This window comes from Elephas maximus, chromosome 15 (genome assembly GCF_024166365.1).
Source record: "Elephas maximus indicus isolate mEleMax1 chromosome 15, mEleMax1 primary haplotype, whole genome shotgun sequence".
Lineage (NCBI taxonomy): Eukaryota > Metazoa > Chordata > Mammalia > Proboscidea > Elephantidae > Elephas > Elephas maximus.
In genome coordinates, this window is record NC_064833.1 from 12,540,112 (window position 1) to 12,560,184 (window position 20,073).

The window sequence follows — 20,073 nt, forward strand, 5'->3', positions numbered from 1 at the left end:
TACTTCCTGTGCCACAGTTTTTCATATCGATAAAACAGATGTAAATCCTACCTGCCCTGTCTGGTTCAGGCTTACTGTGAGGCTCTAAGAGAAAAGGTAAGGAGCAGCACATTGAACAATGAGATGGCTACTTCCGGATGTTCGTGTGTTTATCATTGTAAATTGATGGCCAAGTTTATTGTTACGTCTCAAAGATGATGTTGATTGTTTTAAGAATTGTCACAGTTGGGGAACTGAAACCCAGCACACTTCAGTTCAATGTCTTAAAAAGCCAAGGTCAAACAGCTGGTACATTTGACTAGAATACACCTGTCTTGATTCTTAGACCAAGGCATTTTTCTGCTACACCCTTTCCCTGTCACCAGTAGAGAAGCAGATCCTGGCATAGCATCGGTATTTGACAGCAAAGGCTACCATCAGGCTGAGTCACTGAGAGCAGGCTTTGTCCCAGAAGACCATTTGCAGATGAAATGACATGGCTGATTGACATCACCAGCCCCTGCCTGCCCACCTCAGTGTTCTTATCCGCAAGATCACAACAAGGCATTCCATCAAAGGGTCCCAAATGCTTCTGCACAGAGAGCTATTGGCAAATTTCAACTAAGTGGGTGTGAAATTTAAAAAAATTAAAAAGATCAGAACAATGTAGCAAATTTTTATAAAGGCAAATTTATACAGTGTAAATAAACTAGTTATCGTCAAGTAGATTCTGACTCATGGAGGCTTCATGTGTGTTAGAGTAGAACTGTGTTCATAGGGTTTTCAATCTCTGTAAGGCCCCCGGGTGGCACAAACAGCCACCTACCCTGAAGGTTGGTGGTTCAAACCCACCCAGCAGCATCATGGAAGCAAAGTCTGGCAGCCTGCTTTTGTAAAAATTACAGCCAAGATCATTCTATTCTGTAACACATGGAATCAACTCAATGGCAATGGGTTTAGTTTGAATCTTTCAGAAGCAGATTGCCAGGCTTTTCATCCAAGGCACCTCTGTGTGGACTCGAACCTCCAACCTTTCACTTAGCAGCCCAGTGCATTAACCATTTGTTGACCATTTGCACAACCCAGGAATTCCCTAGTGTAAATAACTTTCCTTTATTCTAAAGATATGTCTTCTCCTTTTTTGATGTTAAAAATGTTCTGTCATAAAGTGATGGGGATAGTAGGTGGTAGTTGAGCTGTTATGGCGATTGTTGATAGGTTTTTTTGGTACTTCCTTGTCAAAAGACAAAAATTGTATTCTTTGATAGTCCCTCAATCTCTGATTTTTTTAAAAAACAACTTTTCCATGGGCTTCACTTGAAAAAAAAATCAGGGAGACTGAAGGATTGTCAGAGGATAAAATTTTTGTATTTGTCCAAGGAAGCACCAGAAATCCATCAACAAACACCAAAAATAACTGCGTGCCCAGACAATCTCTAAGTTCCATTCTGACCATGACATTCTAGAAGTCTTAGAAGAGGCAAACTAAGGTCTTGAGCCTCCCTTCCTGATCAGACCTCTTCTTCAGCTCTATGGCAACATTAGCTGCATTGATGCAGCCAATAGACAGAAACCAAGCTGCTAAAAATAACCCTGGGAAGACAGTGATGCCATCAGGGTTCTGAAGATTGCATCTGTGCCCACCGGGGAAGGTTGGCAGGGCCCTGGAGACATGCTGCAGGCAGGGAAGCACCAGGGCCAGCTCTGATTCTCTTTGCCTTGTCTGATATTTGTTTTTTATTGAGAGGGTGATTTCATTCATTTGTTACCCAAACATAATGGTCCAACTCCTGATGCAATCATGAAAGCAGCACAGTGCTGTCCAGCTTGGCAGTGCAAGGACATTGACTGCACTGCTGGCGTCTCAGTGGCCCCTTTCTGTCAGCAGCCACCCTCCTCTGACCCTCGAACCCTGCTCTTCAGAGAGAACCCTTCACTTAAAGAACCATATACTCCTAGGGCATCAAATCTAGAAGGCACCTCAAAGGTCATTCCTTCCAGCTCATCCATCCAAGGCAACCAAGAGCCTGTCCTTGACCCCAGATAGAGATGTGAAGGGGCAAGGACAGAGTCCCAGTCATCAAGAGGCAGCCCTGACTTAGCACCCCATCTGCCAGACCCTGCACCAAGCCTTCAAGTGCATCACATCATTTAATCCTCTCAACCACACAATGCAGCAGACTCTATTATCCCCATTTTACAGATGTGGCAACCGAGGCTCAGAGGTTGAGTGAATTACCCAAAGATGTGTAGCAAAGATGTGAGGGGCCAGGGATTTAATCCTGTGCAGTGTGACTCCTCAGCCATGCTCTTAACCCCTGTGCTACACTGCCTCAAGTTTTCCTTCCTCCGAAACCTGCAACATGTAGCCACTTCCAGTCCAATAAAAAAGTATGCACCATTTCCTTTGTGCTTGCAGCTCTGTAAGAATTTGCAAGAACTGTGTCCTGAAGATTACGACTCCACCAAAATAACTACCAGGTCCTACTTACCACCTGTGGAATGAGGATAATAAACCCTCCTGGGGTTGTAGTGAAGATTAACTATTCCGTGTATGATGCAGGTGCCTAGTGGTGGTGGTTATTAATCAGCTTTATGCCCCCAACACCCCAGGACAATGTCTAGCTTCTCACAGATGGACGATTGACTTTTTTTTTCAATGAACAAGTATACGACTTAGTAAATGAATAAAAGGATTAAGATATAGTCAGACCCTCTTCTTAAAATGCCAATTCCCTAGTTGAGAAGGAACTTAAAATAGAGTTGAAATAATAGGGATCTCTAAGTGATCTTAAGTGCTTATTGTTAACACATTCTGGGAAGGAAGACGTCTCTGGAGGCTAGCAGGGGACAATTTGAGCATGCATATTGAATGCCCGCTTTTCACCCATCCAGGTGATGGATGTATAGGCCATAGAGCTAGAACATGGCAGAGCCAAGATAGGGAGGGCCCTGTACATGTCAAGCACAAGGTCCACTGCTTTTCCATGACTCCCTTGCCCCTTCAAATCCCCACTAGAGCATGCCCCAGACTTCCAAGGATGACAGCAGAGGAACTGAGTTTCAAGCATAGTCTCTCCTGTTCCCAAAGTGCAGCCACCTGACCCCACTCCCCTCTTTCCCAAGACTTCCTGAAGCACTGGCCCATCTGCTGACACCGGCCACTCTCTTCTTTCCAGGAGCATCACTGCCTTCGCATTAAAATCCTGGGAGACTGCTACTATTGCGTTTCCGGACTTCCTGAACCCCGCCAGGACCACGCCCACTGCTGTGTTGAAATGGGCCTCAGCATGATTAAAACCATCAGGTAATTTGTTCCTGGCACCCATGGGTGACTGCACTAATGGGTGACGGCTTCCACAGTACCTGGGCCTTCAGTTTGCACAACAGGAAAGACAAGCCTATCTCCCCATGGTCCTAAATCATGTGAAAGGGGGAGCCCTTTGACTCCTTTCACAAAAATTACATTTCCATTCATTCTTCCATAAGAACCAATGCGTCTGCTAACTTAGTTATTTTCTAATTATAACCTCACTTACAAAATTATGCAAGAAACCTGTGTTGCAAATTTCCTGGTAAGGATAGAGCAAGGAATAAGACAAGCTTAGTCCTTATCTTTGGGGAGGTTACGGAGCAGGAGAGATGAACATGTAGACAGTTTCAATATGGCACAGTCAGCTTTGTGATGAAACAAATCCAGGCTGCAAGGGCAGAATAGATGAGGAACAGCTAACTCCATCCAAGGTGGTGGAGGAGGATTTCCAGAGGTGGATGTCTACACTGTTTCCTGGAGGTGAGCAGAAGCTTTCCAGGTCCTGGGAGTGCAATGGAGAGCTTCAGAGGGAGGCTGGGCCCGTGGAGAAACCACACTGTGCTGCAATGGCAGCTGATGAGGGTTGGGGTAGAAAAGGCAGAAAGGAGGAGACTGCAGAGTGGGGAGCAAGCAGGGCCTACCTGACCTTTGAAGCCACATTAAAGGTTTGCACATTATCCAATGGGAAACCATTGAAGGGTTGCTCGTGGCTGTGTGACAAGCCTGTTGGCTTTGGTCAGCATGTCTGACAAATTGAGGCTTATCGAGAGAGATAGGATTGAGGTTAGAGAATCTGTAACTAGACTGTTCATGGCAGTGGACCAGAGGCTCAGGGTCATTGGAACTCGCCTCAGGTCTCCAGAATGGATGCAGAGCTTCCAAGCATCAATCCTCACACGACTGCAGCAAAGGCAACAAAAGAGGAGATATGGCAGACAGAGATCTTTCCTTGGTTTATGCCTTCATCTTATGAGGGAAGAAGAGTCTTGCCAAAACCAGACCAGACAACTCTCCCTTGGGTGTGTCAGGCTGGATTACAGGTGCAAAGTCAGCAAAAGCAGCAGCCCCTATACCACGACTCACCCCCTGCCACACATGCACACACACGCACACACACACGCACATATACCCCTACTGTAGGCTTGACTCTCCTGCTGCTTTCCAGCCTGGAATGGGCAGGAGGAATGTAAGCAACCGGAACCCCCCGTTCTAGAGGTTGGCAGTGCCTGGGTTGTGTCTGACCCCTTCTACTTGCTAACAGATCCCTGATTTCATTCAGGTTTCAGAGAGATCTGCTGACATCGGGAAAGGTGGTTTAGCCCCCAGTTAAGAAAAGGGCGGTGAGTCCCAGCGTGGCTCTAATTAATTAAGCAGTTGGCTGCTAACCAAATGTTGGCATTCAAGTCCACCCAGAGGCTCCTTGGAAGAAAGGCCTGGCGATCTGCTTCCGAAAGATCCAAACTAAACCCACTGTGATTGACTTGATACCAATAGGCTTCTACAAGATCCCAGCTACTGAAAACCTTATGGAGCACAGTTCTACTCTGACACACATGGGGTCACTGTAAGTTGGCATCAACTTGACAGCAACTGATTTGTTATTTGTTTTTGTTGTTGTTTTTTAAGAAGGGGGCACATAAGTTCTTCTCCAAAAATGATCCTGTTTTTTCTGCCCCATTGACGTAGCACTGGTAATTGCTCCGTTGATATGACAATGGAAACTTCAATAGTTGGTCTGAAACTACCCCTCTGGTGAACAGATATGAGGACTGGACCTTATTATCATACCTTCTGTCAAGTTTTTGTAATATGCAAAAGACTTTACAAGAGTTATTTTATTTTACTCACACCTACTCTATGAAGGAGTCACAAGAATCCCCCTTTACAGTGGAGAAACTGAGGCTCAAAGAGGTTAAGGAACTCATCAGAATCACGCAGATAATAAATCTTGCTCCAAAGATTCAGAGATCTGATTCCAAATTTGTAGAGTCCATCTCTGTTTTGTCATCTACTAGCTTTGGTGACATTGGTCAACTGCTCCGAATCTCAAATGACTGCCATTTTATGGTGGTTTTAATTCATGCTCTACATTTCCTTTTCTTTCTTTCACTGTGGACACCTAACCACAGTGAGGCATGAAGACGCATCTTAGAGACTCAGGTATTTCAAGGTGATTCCATAGTTTCCTGATTGAATAACTTCTGGAGAACACGTTCACTATCAAGTTCAAGTTCTAAGATGTCTGCAGCCTATCCTGAGAAACCAAGAGTGCTCTTTTTAAGAATACCATTTGCAGATAATAAGAGTATCCCCTCTCCTCTCCTCTCTTTCTCATCCTTTTCTTCCTATTATCTTTCCTTCCGTCTCCTCCTCCCTGGCTCCTGCTCTTGCTTTGTTTACTTTCTAGACATGTCTACACTCACAGCCTTTCTTCTGTCTTGCTAACCTGACAGAGCCTGTGTTTTCCACCTCAATCTTGGGGGCATTGTGGTAGAGAAGTGAGCACAGGCTTTGGGGTCACACAGACCTGGGGTTCAGTTCCAGTTCCACCATTACTGGATGTGTGACCTTGGCAAGTGACTGAACCTCTGTGACTCAGTTTCCCCATTCAGACTTGAGCATAAGTAGCATTATCTCCTGAATGGTGATGGTGAGGCTAAAAGGAAATGGTTTTCGCATTGGGCTGCCCAGAGTAAGCTTCATTCAGGAGCCAGCTATTATTCCTGTCGTTATTATGTATGTATCCAAGTCTTGACTGTACTGCCCTCTACTGGTGACACCTCGGACTTAGCAAGTTGAAAGCTGAATTTACAAGTGCTTGAAAGCACCACAAACATTTTTTTTCTTTGCCATTTGAACTCTAGTTTGTTAGGGGAGGTAGGTCCCCATTCTGTGTTGGTGATTCTGCCTTCTTGGCAGAGAAAAAGAAAAGCAATTAAAATGCAGAAGAAATGCCCTCCCTCAGCACCACCACCACGACCAAACCCCACACAGCAGGTTGTAATTTGTTCCAAAGCTAAATAAAGGGTATTTTCATGCCTTGGAGATGCCCTGGTACAACAGAGTAAGGATGAGCCCATGAAAGCTGTGCTCCTGCTCAGAGCTGCATAAGCCCACATCCCTGACTCACGCTCAGAGCAGCATATTTAGAAAGGAAACGTACCCAAATCTACTACACACGTATGATATGTCAGGCATTTTAAGTTCATTATTTCACTGAATTCTCATAGCCATCTATCCAAGTGGGTATTTTTGTTTTCACTTCTTTTACTGACATGGAAGTTGAAGTTCAGAGAAGTCGTGTGACTTACCCAGGATTCACATCCAGGTTTATTTTACTTTCAAAATCCATTTTCTTGAAATACACTATGTTGGGTCCCTTAAAAAATGCAAGTAACAAGCAAAAATTTAAAAAAAAAAATTGGGTTCATGTCTCTTAAACTAATCCTGTCTCTTTGTGTAACCCGTGGTAAATAATTTGTCATGCGGTATGCTAGACGGGAAAGACCTAGGATGGCTGTACATTCTTACACAAGTTTAACTTCACCAACTGTCTGTTGTTGTTGTTAGTCGCCATTAAATTGGCTCCAACACATGATGACCTTACATACAAGAGAACGAAATGCTGCCCTGTCCTGCGCCATCTTCACGGTCACTGGTATGTTTGAGTCCATTGTTGCGGCTATTGTGTTAATCCATCTCACTGAGGGTTTCATCATTTTTGCTGACCCTTTACTTTACCAAACATGATATCCCTTTCTAGAAATCGGCCTTTCCTGATGACGTGTCCAAAGTGAGCCAAAGTCTCACCATCCTCACTTCTAAGGAGCATGCTAAGGAGGAGAATGTTGTTAGTTTCCATCAAGTTTATTTTGACTCATGAAGACCCCATCGTGTTCTAAATCCTTTTAGTACCTTTCCATCAGCAGAACTCATGAGCCCATAGCAACAGGAATCTGACTTTGGAGAGAGGCACTTAGACCTCTATCATATCTTAGAAAAATATACAATTGTCACAGTCTGATAGTTCCATCTGCCTTCATGGGAAGGAAAAGACTTTGATAGCAATTGCACAGTCTTCATGCCTTATTTAATGAATATCTCTAAAGATTCCTCATAAAACTAAGGAGAGAGATTTGGGGGAAGTGTAGGGCGAGATAAGAATTCTTAGTAGTTTGCTATGAAGCTTATGATAAAAATCCACTCCTTCATCATCCCTACAACCAAGTACGCAGGTGGAGAGAGAGATTGGAAGTGTCCACTCTACTGTTGCCATGTCTTCTGCAGGGATGCAGAAGTTCCTTCCTCTAGGTTCTGCAGAGAGAGGACCCTAAGGGTTCCGCTCTAGAGTTTTCTTTTGAGTGGCCTTTGGTATAATGGAAAAGGCCGAGATACTTCTAAGCCATTAATTTGGACACTTAATGGTTTTGCCTGAAAACTAGGATGACTATTGCGATAATCCTGTAACAGTTTTAGCGGAGGCAATGGGGCCAAGACCCAGAAGATGGGAGATCTTGTACCAGTTCTAAAAATAATTAGGCATATGATTGTGATTTTCTCAATCAATAGGTCAGTCAACAAATATTTTTTGAACTTCTAGCATGTGCCAGGCACTGTGCTAAGCCCTGGAAAGATAGTGATGACCACATCACTCTGGGGACCTTCTCTTGATCATCCGTGTCCATTAGGGAGATCACTTGGGCAATTGCCTATAAAATGAGTTAATTGAGCCAGACCCACTCTGACCTCCCTGCCAGTTTTGAAAATCTGTGATTTATCAACCACTTAAAAATCAAGCTTCAATAGCAAAACTTTTCCCAGGCTTTCCACAGGCATTTGTATGTTGAGCATAAGCAGAAGATATTCCACAGTGACGACATTGCAGAAGAAGTGAGCATCTGTTATCAAAATGCTTTACGATACTTAGAGCACTAGCATTTCTCCGTCGGGACAGGACCTTACCCTTCCTGACCTTCTTATCCCATTTAAAGTCTCCTTTCTGGATTCTTGGAAATCCTGGTGGTGTAGTGGTTAAGAGCTACCACTGCTAGCCAAAAGGTCGGCAGTTCAAATCCACCAGGCGCTCCTTGGAAACTCTATGGGGCAGCTCTACTCTGTCTTTTAGGGTCCCTGAGTCAGAATCGACTCAACAGCAGTGGGTTCTGGATTCTTAGAGTGGGAAATTGAGAAGTGAGATTGAATAGGCTGAAATGGCTCAAGGGCTTTCTCTCATTAGTTTATTAAGTACTGCTTTTACTCCTTTAGAATAAGACAATTTAGTGGCATTTTTTAACTGCATGAGTCAGAGTCTATTAATACTGAGACAACTCCTTGATTATAATGTAGGTGACTTTACGTCCAGCATTAATTCTTCCAGTTAACAAGAAAGCATTGTGCAGAGGACTGAACAGGAGCTCTGGGTTTGGTTAGAATTGGCCAGGCTTCTAGAGTTTTCTCTATTACTGGTCAAGCATTGCACTCTAAGGGGTGATGGGTGAACATTAGTTGTATCTTAATTTGTGTGGAGGAGTCACATATAGCTTTATCAGACAGGTAAAAATCTCACCCAACTATTATGTACACAAGATGGAATTTTTTATTTAGCTCCAAAAGCGCTTGTTCCCACTGGAAAACTACATAAAAGCCATAAAGTCTAGAAACATACATAATATTATGTTGCATGTATTGCAATGTGATATCAACAAATGGACTGGTGTTCCCAAATTACATGGCTACCCTATATATTTTGTCCAAGGTAGATCCTTATTTGAGGTATCAGAGCCGCTCCTTAAACTTCCCTCTTTCTGGCATGTCCTCTGTGTTAAGATCCCAGCACCCATCCCCAGAGAACAGGACAGCTAATGGCTGGTGCTCTGATGCTGAGATGGGCTTTGGGTCTTGAGTCTCCAGATCCCAGAAACTCCAATAGTTCACTAGTTTGGGTGAGATTTAGAATTTTTGCAGAAATGCCAAGTCAACACTCAAAGCGTACTGATCGGTCCAAACAGGTACTGCAAATTCTCCTCCAATCATAGACAGGCCAGGAAAGGGTGATGAAATCACAAAGGCTGGGATTACCCACTGCTAGTTCCAGCATCAGCAGGCTTCACAGGTGGGCAAGAGTCAAGACAATCAAAATTGCAAGCATGAGGGAAACAAGTTTCCCTGTTTTTCATCTGTTACTGAGGTAGCAGTAGCATTTGTTTGTTTGTTTTTTGGTGATGACTTTTTTTTTATTTTATTGTGTTTTAGGTGAAAGTTTATACCGCAAGTCACTCATTCAAAAATTTATATGCAAATTGCTTTGTGACATTGGTTGCACTCTCTGCAATGTGTCAACACTCTCCCCCCTTCCCTTTCCACCCCAGTTTCCCCTTGTCTATTCATCTAGTTTTCCTGTCCCTTCCTGCCTTCTCATCTTTGCTTTTGGGCAGGTATTGCCCATTTGGTCTTGTATTCTTGATTGAAATAAGAAGCACGTTCCACATGTGTGTTATTGTTGGTTTTATAGGCCTGTCTAATCTTTGGCTGAAAGGTAGGCTTCAGGAGTGGCTTCATTTCTGACTTAGCAGGGTGTCTGGGGGTCATAGTCTTGGGGGTTCCTCCAGCCGATACCAGTAAGTCTGGCCTTTTTTGTGAATTTGAATTTTGTTCTACATTTTTCTCCTGCTCTGTCCAAGACCCTCTATTGTGATCCCTGTCAGAGTGGTCAGTGGTGGTAGCCAGGCACTATCTAGTTCTTCTGGGTTCAGGCTGGTGGAGGCTGTGCTTCATGTAATCTCTTAGTCCTTTGGACTAATATTTTCCTTGTATCTTTGGTTTTCTTCATTCTCCTTTGCTCCAGATGGGATGGGGCCAATAGATGTATCTTAGATGGTGACTTGCAAGCTTTTAAGACCCCAAACACTACTCACTAAAGTAGGATGTAGAACATTTTCTTTATGAACTATGTTATGCCAATTGACCTAAATGTCCCCCGAGACCATGGTTCCCAACCTTTAGCCCCAGTAACGTAGTCCCTCAAGGTGTTTGGATGTGTCTCGGAAGCTTCCATGGCTTTGCCTTGGTCAAGTTGTGCTGACTTCCCCTATGTTGTGTGTTATCCTTCCCTTCACCAGTGTTAACACTTGTCTATTAGCTAGTTAGTGATTTCCCCTCCGCACCCTTCCTTTCTCTTGCAACCATCAAAGATTGTTGTTGTTGTTGTTTTTGCTGTGTGTAAACCTTTTCTTTGGTTTTTATAATAGTGGCCTCAAATAATATTTGTCCTTTTGTGATTGGCTTATTTCACTCAGCATAATGCCCTCCAGATTCATCATGCTGTGAGATATTTTGCAGATTCATCATTGTTTTCTGTTGGATAGTATTCTATTGTGTGTATGTACCATAGTTTTTTTATCCATTCATCTGTTGATAGGCACTTAGGGTGTTTCCACCTTTTTCCTATTGTGAACAATGCTGCAATGAACATGGGTGTGCATAAGTCTATTCATGTGATGGTTCTTATTTCTTTAGAACATATTCCTAGGAGTGGGTTTGGTGGATCTTACGGTATTTCTATTTCTAGGTTATTAAGGAGACACCATATCATTTTCCATACCAGTTTTACCATTTTGCATTTCCACCAACAGTGCATAAGAGTTCCAATCTCCCTGCAACTTCTCCAACATTTGTTATTTTCTGTTTTTTGTTTTCTTTTGTTTTAGTGCCAGTAATGTCTGGGTGAGATGGTATCCATTGTAGTTTTGATTTGCTTTTCTCTAATGGCTAATGATCACGAGCATTTCTTCATGTGTCTGTTAGCCACCAGATTGTCTTCTTTGTTGAAGTGCCCACAGTAGTTTTTTTACCAAAAGCAAAAGCTTTTTTCCTGGAAGCAAAGGCGTGAAGAATGTACCATCCTAGCCATTAAGAATGGCAAAACCTGTGTGTGTGTGCACATGTGTGTGCATATATGTGTGTGCATGTGCCTGTATACATGTTAAGCATGTGAAGCAGGCCTTGGTGATTACTACAGTTATAAAGTCAGGCAATAGGATTAGTGCATAGAATATCTATGACAGGGAGAAGCAGCTGATGAGGCTGGACAGATCATTGGTGATCTTGTAGGACATACTTGGGCTTTTATCCCACAGGCAATGTGAAGCCACTGAATCTTCAAGTAGAGAAGTAACAAGGTCCAATCTGAGCATCATAAAGATAAGGCTGGAGATGAATAACTCTCTCTCCATCTGACTCTGGTTGAGAAGACACACGGGCTGAGGGGAAGGAAGCTGGTCAGGAGGCATTTTTGTAGCAATCCAGGTGAAGAGGTGCTACAGACCTGGAGTAGAACCAAGGCTATGAAATAGAGAGGAAAGGAAGATAATAGCACCCAAAGCTGAAATACTGATGATCCCCCAAGAGGTAATATATGACATAGACATTTTAATTCAATCAAACATTTGTCATTTCAGTAAACTTATTTATCAATGGACAATACCACAGGTGCAAGGACAGGATTCCGCTTTACTAAACATACAGGTTGTTGCTGGATGAGGTGATGGCAAGTATTCCTTGAAAGAACGGCTGTTGTAATATAAAGAGACTTAGGGGAACAAGCTGAGGAAGACAGGATGAACACTGACGTGCAGTCTGAACACCTAGCCTATTTCTGGTTTTCCTAGTTATTAGATGTCTAGCTATGGACAAGTGACAACTTCTCAGAGCCTCTATGGTCTCTTCCATAAGCTGGAGATATTAAGATCCCAACTTCAGAGTGCTATTTTGAAAATAGATGACATTGGTGTTACCACCATTGAAATATTTTTAATAGAATCTTATAACTAGAACTGAATTTGGACACTGGAGAATCTGACTCAATTAAGTTACAGAAACCTATTCCTTTCTCATGGCTTCTCTTTTATTCCTGTAAAATAATGACAATAATTAGGACTTATTGAACACCTAGTAAGTATTTTACATCCATTGGTTCATAAAGTCCTTATAACAATCCTAGGAGGCAGATGAGGGTAGCAGACAAAATATTTAACAACTAGTATGGTCAAGAACCCCTGCTTGTGTAGTGGTTAAGTGCTACGGCTGCTAACCAAAAGGTCTGCAGTTCAAATCTGCCAGCTGTTCCTTAGGAACCCTATGGGAGAGTTCTACTGTGTCCTACAGGGTCGCTGTAAGTCGGAATTGACTTGACGGCAATGGGTTTTTTAGTATGGCCATGCACTGACTAATCAGAATCACCCAGAGCAGCCAGTCAGAATGGAGGTTGACCATAAACAACCAGTACTAATGAACTAGTACATGCTGATAAATAGGAGCTCAGAAAGTAGGCTCCTATTATTCCTACTTTACCAATGAGGAAACTGGGGTTTACAGAGGTTGGGTAACTGTCCAATATCACACAGAATGGGGACACCAGTCTGGAACCACCTGATTCCAAAACCATTGGTCTGAACCATTATGATACTGCCTCCCAGCTCCAGATTTGTGCATTTGCTTCTGAAGTGTAAAATCTACCATCAACACTCAAAGATCAAAGTATAAAAAACCCAGCTTTAGAGATTCCACGTAAGCTTCAAATATGTTAGCATAACTGAAAGTGAGAGGAAGAAAATTCAGAAAACATTCAAGAATAACAAGACAATAAGCCATAATCAAGATAGATTCCTGGTGGCACAACAGTTAAGTGCTTGGCTGCTAACCTAGAGGTCACCAGTTTGAACCCACCAGCCGCTCTGTGGGAGAAAAGACATGGCCGTTTGCTCCCATAAAGATTACAGCCTAGAAAACCCTAGAAGGCAGTTCTGCTCTGTCCTATAGAGTCTCTATGAGGTGGAACCAACTCAACAGCACACAACAGCAACAACAGTAATCAAGAGGGCCTCATAATAAATCCATTCCATCAGAAATACTTGATTTTAGAAATACGCTATTAGTTAGATGAATGGCAAAGAGAGAGAAATTGAGTGTATATTTATTTCTAATGAAACATTTAATACCATCTCATGCATATCTGTTCATTAAAATTAAATTAATTAAAATTGGCTGAGATAATAGTTCTATTACATAGATTGAAAAGTGTTTCCAGGTGCCTCATTTTCACATGCCCTCTTTCTATTTTAGGGAGACTGGATAGCAGAGAGACACCAGAATTGATGGTGGGCTCTGTTATATGCAATATCTTTATAAACGATCTGTAAAAGACTTCCTTGATGAATCTTAATGAAAATTGAGAGTCTGGTCTTACAGTGCAATTTCTAAAATGTCGTAGGAATGACACCAGAATGCCAAGTAGGACCTGGCTTTTCCCCAACAGCTAATTAAAGCAAAGGTCTTAATCTTTGTGGTAGGTTGCCCTGCCAGGCAATACGGCAGGACAAGAAATGAAAACCAGGAGTTAGCTTGCTATCCTTCACTTGCAGAATGCCCAAACCTGTGCATGCTTCTCAGCCTTCTCCCTTTTTCTTTCTCTTTCTTGAATGTTCTTTTGTCTCTTTGTTTCTCTCTCTGTTTTCCCTCCTTCCTTCCCTCTTTCTTTCCTCCTTTCCCACTCCCTCCCTTCCTTCCTCCTCATTCTTCCTTTTCTCTCTTTCTCTCACTCTTTCTCTCTGTTTTTTCTTTCTTTTCACCCTGAAGCCCCTGTCTTGGTTTCCTAAGACTATGTGACTTAAAACAACAGAAATTTATTGCCTCTCTTTAGTCTCCACAGTTCTGGAGAGTAGAAGTTGAAATTCAGAGGGCAAGGCCGTGCTTTCTCTGAGAGCTCTAGGGGAGGGTCCTTCCTAGCCTCTTGCAGGTTCTGGTGGCTCCATGAGCCCCTTGGCTCACAGCAGACAACTCTAGTCTCTGCCTCCATCCCCCAAGCTTATCTTCCCTCTGAATCTCTTCTCTGCATATAAAAACACCAGTTGATTAAGGCCCACCCTACTCCAGTGTGACTTCATATTAACTAATTCCATCTGCAAATATCCCATTCCCAAATAAGATCACACTCACAGCTACTGGGGTTAGGACTTCAACATATCATTTGGGGGCACATGATTTCACCCATAACAACCTCCTTTCTCATCCTGTTTTATAAGTCGTTAAATACAGCATTCACAAGCACTCCTCTTAAAGACGTAGTAATTAGTCTTCAGTACATAAGCAAGGTTTTTTTTTTTTTTTACTTGTGGTGAAATATGTCTATAACAAGACATTTGCCCTTTGAACCATTTTGACATCTACAATTCAGTGACATTATTTGAGTTCCCCATGTTGTACAACCATCACCACTATCCATTTTCTGATTCCTTCATAACCCTTAACTCAGTACCCCTTAAACAATACCTCCCTGTTTCTCCCCCCTCCATCTGCCCCTGGTGACCATTAATAAACTTTGGTCTCTAAGCAAGTTCTTTTTTTTTTAAAAAAAATGGTGAAAACTGAGGGTTTCTAGTAATAATATTTGATAAACCCAATGTTGATTGGATGTTCATCACATGCCAGGCACTTTGTGGAGTAATTTTTCTGACTTATCTCACTTAATTCTGACAAAAACCCTGTGAGGAAACTCTTACTTTCCCCATTTTTCAGACAAGAAAACTGAAACTCCAATAAGATAAATAATTTCTTACTAATGGTGCACAGCCTGAAATTAGAGGCAGAGCAAAGACTCTGCGCCATGTTTACCTGACTCTAAATATACAAATATAGGGAAAAGGCTAGATAAATTCTCGTATATCTTCAAAATAGAAAAATGAGCATCCATTAAGCATCATGGTTTACATTAATGTTCAATAGCCTAAGAAAATGCTGGAGCCCTGGTGGCACAATGGTTAAGAGCTCAGCTGCTAACCAAAAGGTCGGCAGTTCGCATCCACTAGCCTCTCCTTGGAAACTTTATGGGCCAGTTCTACTTTGTCCTGTACGGTTGCTATGAATTCGAGGTGACTTGACAGCAACAGGTGTGGTTTTGGTTATAAGAAAATGCTCATGAGTTTAAAGAAGTTTATGTAATTGAGTATATATACACATGTGTATTCAGGGCAACCTGAGGTTGTAAAAGAATTTCTTTTTATATAAAGGAGAAGAACATAAATCTCTGGGTGGTGAAAATGGGTGATTTTAATTCTCTTCTTTATTTTCTGTATTTTGAAATTGTGAACAATAAGCGTGTATTACTGATGTAACTAGAAAAGAAAACATTATTTCAAAAAAGAAAAGAGGTGTTGACAGGTGGAGATGAACAGGGAGAGCATTCCTCCCTCTCCTCAGGCAGCAACACCTGCAAAAAGCACAGGGGTGGAATACATAGAGGCAGGTCTGGGTATTGGTCCAAATGCAGCAAGAAAAGAGGGAGGAGAGTACATTCCCGCTGAAGCGCATGCTGGTGCCCCAGGGTAGGGAGTACTGATAACTGCATGAGGTGGTTTCATGCCGGGGCATTTGGAGATCTGTGAGCAGAAGAGTCTAGTGTGATCAGAGCTGCCTGTCCTATGTAAACACCAGGGACACCACCTACCATGGTGCTGTGATCCATCAGTGTCTTTGCAGCCATGTGCATTTTCACCCTGAGTGGTTCCCAGAATGCCTGGCACACCGTTTGCCCCTTCCTCTATCCGTGAGACAGAGTCCCCATACATGTATGCTTCGGTTAAGAGACCACGAGATACAACGGAAAATGCTTAGGATTTCAAAATCAGGGGAACTCAGTTCATGTTCCACCTCCGAGAATGTTCAACATATCGAGTCTCAGTTTCCTCAGCTGAGAAAATGCGGATGCTAACATGGGAGGCCAGACCACAAAGGCTGGTCCAGGTTTGAATACTGGATGATAGCTGAGGTGTTTTCAGTGCACTGCAGAAGCAGAAACAAGAAACACACAAGCTACAAAGGCTCAGGGACAACAGGGAGTGAACTGGCTCTATGACGGCTACGTCTGCTCTGCATTCTTTGTAGGCAGCCTGATGCTGAATTTCAGTAAAGGCTATGGAATGGATTAGGGATGAAGGCAAAGTTGAGTTCTGCCTCCACTGTGCTGCCAACCCTCATCCCCACAGTGACCCCTGAGGGGCCTTCATTGAACTCTGAGGATCTACAGAAGGGAGCCCATTATAAGACTGCTAACTCCAGAGATTAATTAGTAGAGATTGCCATCTACCTGCTGGGTTGAACCACCTCAGACCCTGGTAGTTCAAGCTCCTAGCATGGCTTCTCTTGAACCCAAGGGCAATGTAGGGTAGTAGAAAGGGACCACCGGATTTGGGCTCACACGCCTAGGCTGGGATTCCAGCTATTTCACCTAAAACTATGTATGACCTACAGTAAAGTACTCCTGTGACTCAGTTTCCTTGTTTGTAAAATGGTACCGGTAATGACGCAAGCATTATTGTGAAGAATAAGATTTGACACCTGCATAAAACACCCTGCACAATGAACATGGTTGACCTCCATAAGTAACTCCCTTCCTTTCCTTTTGTCTGGAATGTTCAAGGGTTCTGTCTCCTTCCAGCTGGCTGGGGACCAATCACTCAATTCTTAGTCCATTGTAAATTCGTTCATCCCTTTAGACCAGTTTATGCCTGATACAAGGGCCACCCTGAGTCAGAGCCAACTGGAGGCAACTAACAACAGTATTGCCTGATAACTGCCCAGTCGATATACTAAACATACATTGGTAGAACCTATTCCAAAGTACATGGAGTGAATGCGGCACAATTTTGGTGAAAAGCAGTAAAGTGATCAATTTATCATTCTCTTATTGGTGTGATCCAACCTAGCTAGTTGAAAGTTGTTATTACTAACAAAAATTGATATAACTACTATTTTTGAGTGTTCAATATGTACTAGGCTAAGTGCTTTACATATGTGATTTTACTGAACCCCCCTCCAAAACCGAAAGAAAACAAACCTGTTGCTGTCGATTCTGACTCGTAGCGACCCTATAGGACAGAGTAGAACTGCCCCATAGTGTTTCCAAGGAGTGGCTGGTGGATTTGAACTGCCCACCTTTTGGTTAGCAGCCATAGTAGCTCTTAACCACTGCACCACCTAGCAACCCTTAGAAAGACCAATTGTCTCCCTCATTGCACCTGAAGAAGACAAGACACGGAGACTGATGCAACCAGTCCAATGTCCATGGCTAGTGAGTAGAGAACCCTAGACTCAGATCCAGCCTTCTTTCATGCAGACTCTGCACTGTTACTGCCTCTTGTGGTTGTCATTAGGTGCCATCAAGTAGATTTCAACTCATAGCAACCCCATGTGACAGTCTAGAACTGCCCCATAGTGTTTTCCAAGCTGTAATATTTATGGGAAGAAGCCCTGGTGGTACAGCATTTAAGCCCTCAGTTGCTAACCAGAAGGTCAGCAGTTCAATTCCATCAGCCCCTCTGCAGGAGAAAGATGCAGCAGTCTGCTTCCATAAAGATCACAGCCTAGAAAACCCTATGGGGAAGTTCTATTCTGTCTAATAGGGTCACTATGAGTTGGAATCAACTTGACGGCAATGGGTTTGATTTTTTGGGGTTTTTTAGTTAGCCTTTACAGGAACAGAGCACCAGGTCTTTCTCTTGCTGCCTTTTGGTGATGTTAAAAGCTGTTTATTCAATCTTGAGAAGCAATTATCATTCCCATTTCACAGAGAGAATGGGGGAAGATATTCAGTATGCCCCGGCTCCCATAGCCAGGAAGAGGTAGAAGCAGCAATGTAGCTGGAGTCTCCAAGAAACTAGATGGTGTTCTCCCCAGAACTACAAACCACTGCTCTGCTTAAGTCAGTCTCTTCATCCGTCTGTTTGTTTGACAGTAGAGATACTCTCATTCTCAGATCAATGCCTGCTACATTATTGTGCTCCCTGTCACCTCTGCAGCAATTTCTATAATGAGATTAACTGGGTAAAAGAGAGCCATTAGAAGCATTTACAATGAAAGAAAAATTCCCGGTTTCTTCCTCTTTTACCATATAACTGTAACGTTCCTCTTTAATAGTTCAATTAAAAGAAATACTGCCCACCATCTTCTGCAGGTTAATTGTTGCATTATTTGTCCCCAGCTTGATATCCAAAAAAAAAAAAAAAATTGCCACTGAGTTGATTCCAACTCATAGCAACCCCATAGGATAGAGTAGAACTGCCCCCATTGGGTTTTCAAGGAGTGACTGGTGGATTCTAACTGCTGAATTTTGGTTAGCAGTCAAGCTCTTAACTACTGCACCACCAGAGCCCCAGCTTGCTATAGAAGTCCATCGTGAAAAAAGACGGAAGTGGAAGTGTTCTGTTTAATGGAGGAAAATGTAGAAGGTAGTCCCTCAAACCCACCCGCAGGTTCAGAAGCACTTGTAGGTGTAGGTGGCTAGGCCTTTGGAGGTCTGTGAGCAGAAGAGTCTAGTGTGACCAGGGCTGCTGGGCTGGTGGATGCCTTTTGACAGCCACAGGGCTGTTGAGCAAGAAACTGCTGAGCTTTCTCCACTAACTCAAATACAGACTTTTGAGCACTGGCTGTGCCTATGCACTGTGCTAGGTGCTGGGCAGACAAAAATGAAAGGTAGTCTCCTGCCTGAAATAAACTCAGAGATCATGGAGAAGAGAAGGTGCAGATGATTATAATCTAGGTGGTTTCTAGTTAATTTTCTCTTCATTTGCAGCTGATGGAGCACAACAAACCCTCTCTAAGGGTCTGTTCTAGAAGAACTGAACAAGACATGTAACCCAGAATTCCCTCCATTTTAGCTTCAAAAATGCTCAAAAGGCCCAGAACAACTAGATGGTACCCAGTTACCACCACCAACTGCTCTGGCAAAGGTCACAATAGAGGGTCCTGGACAGAGCAGGAGAAAAATGTAGAACAAAATTCAAATTCACTCACACACACACCAGAAGAAGACCAGGCTCACTGGTCTGACAGAGACTGGAGAAATTCCAAGGGTATGGCCCCTGGATACCCTTTTAATTCAGTGCTGAAGTCACTTCTGAGGTTCACCCTTCAACAAAAGATTAGATAGGTCTATAGGGTCAACACCGATTAATAATCAGAATGTGGAATGTACGAAGAGTGAATCTGGGAAAATTGGAAATCATCAAAAATGAAATGGAACACATAAACATCAATATCCTAGGCATTAGTGAGCTGAAATGGATGGGTATTGGCCATTTTGATTTGGACAATCATGTGGTCTACTATGACATGAATGACAAATGGCATCAAGTTCATTGTCAAAAAGAACATTTCAAGATCTATCCTGAAATAGAATGCTGTCAGAGATAGGATAATATCCATATGCCTACAAGGAAGACCAGTTAATATGACTATTATTCAAATTTCCGCACCAGCCACTAAGCCAGAGATGAAGATATTGAGGATTTTTACCAAATTCTGCAGTCTGAAATTGATCAAACATGCAATCAGAATGTGTTGATAATTACTGGTGATTGGAATGCAAAAACCGGAGACAAAGAAGAAGGATCTGTAGTTGGAAAATATGGCCTTGGTGATAGACATAATGCCAGGGATCAAAGGATAGAATTTTTCAAGACGAATGATTTCTTCATTGCAAATACCTTTCTTCACCGACATAAATGGCAGCTGTACACATGGACCTCGCCAGATGGAACACACAGAAATCAAATCCTCTACATCTGTGGAAAGAGGTGATGGAAAAGCTCAATATTATCAGTCAGAACAAGGCCAAGGGCTGACTGTGGGATAGACCGTCAATTGCTCATATGCAAGTTCAAGTTGAAGATGAAGAAAATTAGAACAAGCCCATGAGAGCCAAAGTATGACCTTAAGCGTATCCCACCTGA

The 20,073-nt window shown here is 42.8% G+C and overlaps 1 protein-coding gene across 1 annotated transcript in view; it reads left to right on the forward strand.

The window, feature by feature from the left end:
- The window catches only part of ADCY8 (adenylate cyclase 8), a 224,148-nt gene that overhangs the window by 94,405 nt on the left and 109,670 nt on the right, over positions 1 to 20,073 (forward strand). Inside the window, exon 5 of the mRNA XM_049853746.1 lies at positions 3,159 to 3,286. Within this exon, the coding sequence (XP_049709703.1) occupies positions 3,159 to 3,286 (128 nt within the window). The remainder of the gene's footprint in view (positions 1 to 3,158; positions 3,287 to 20,073) is intronic.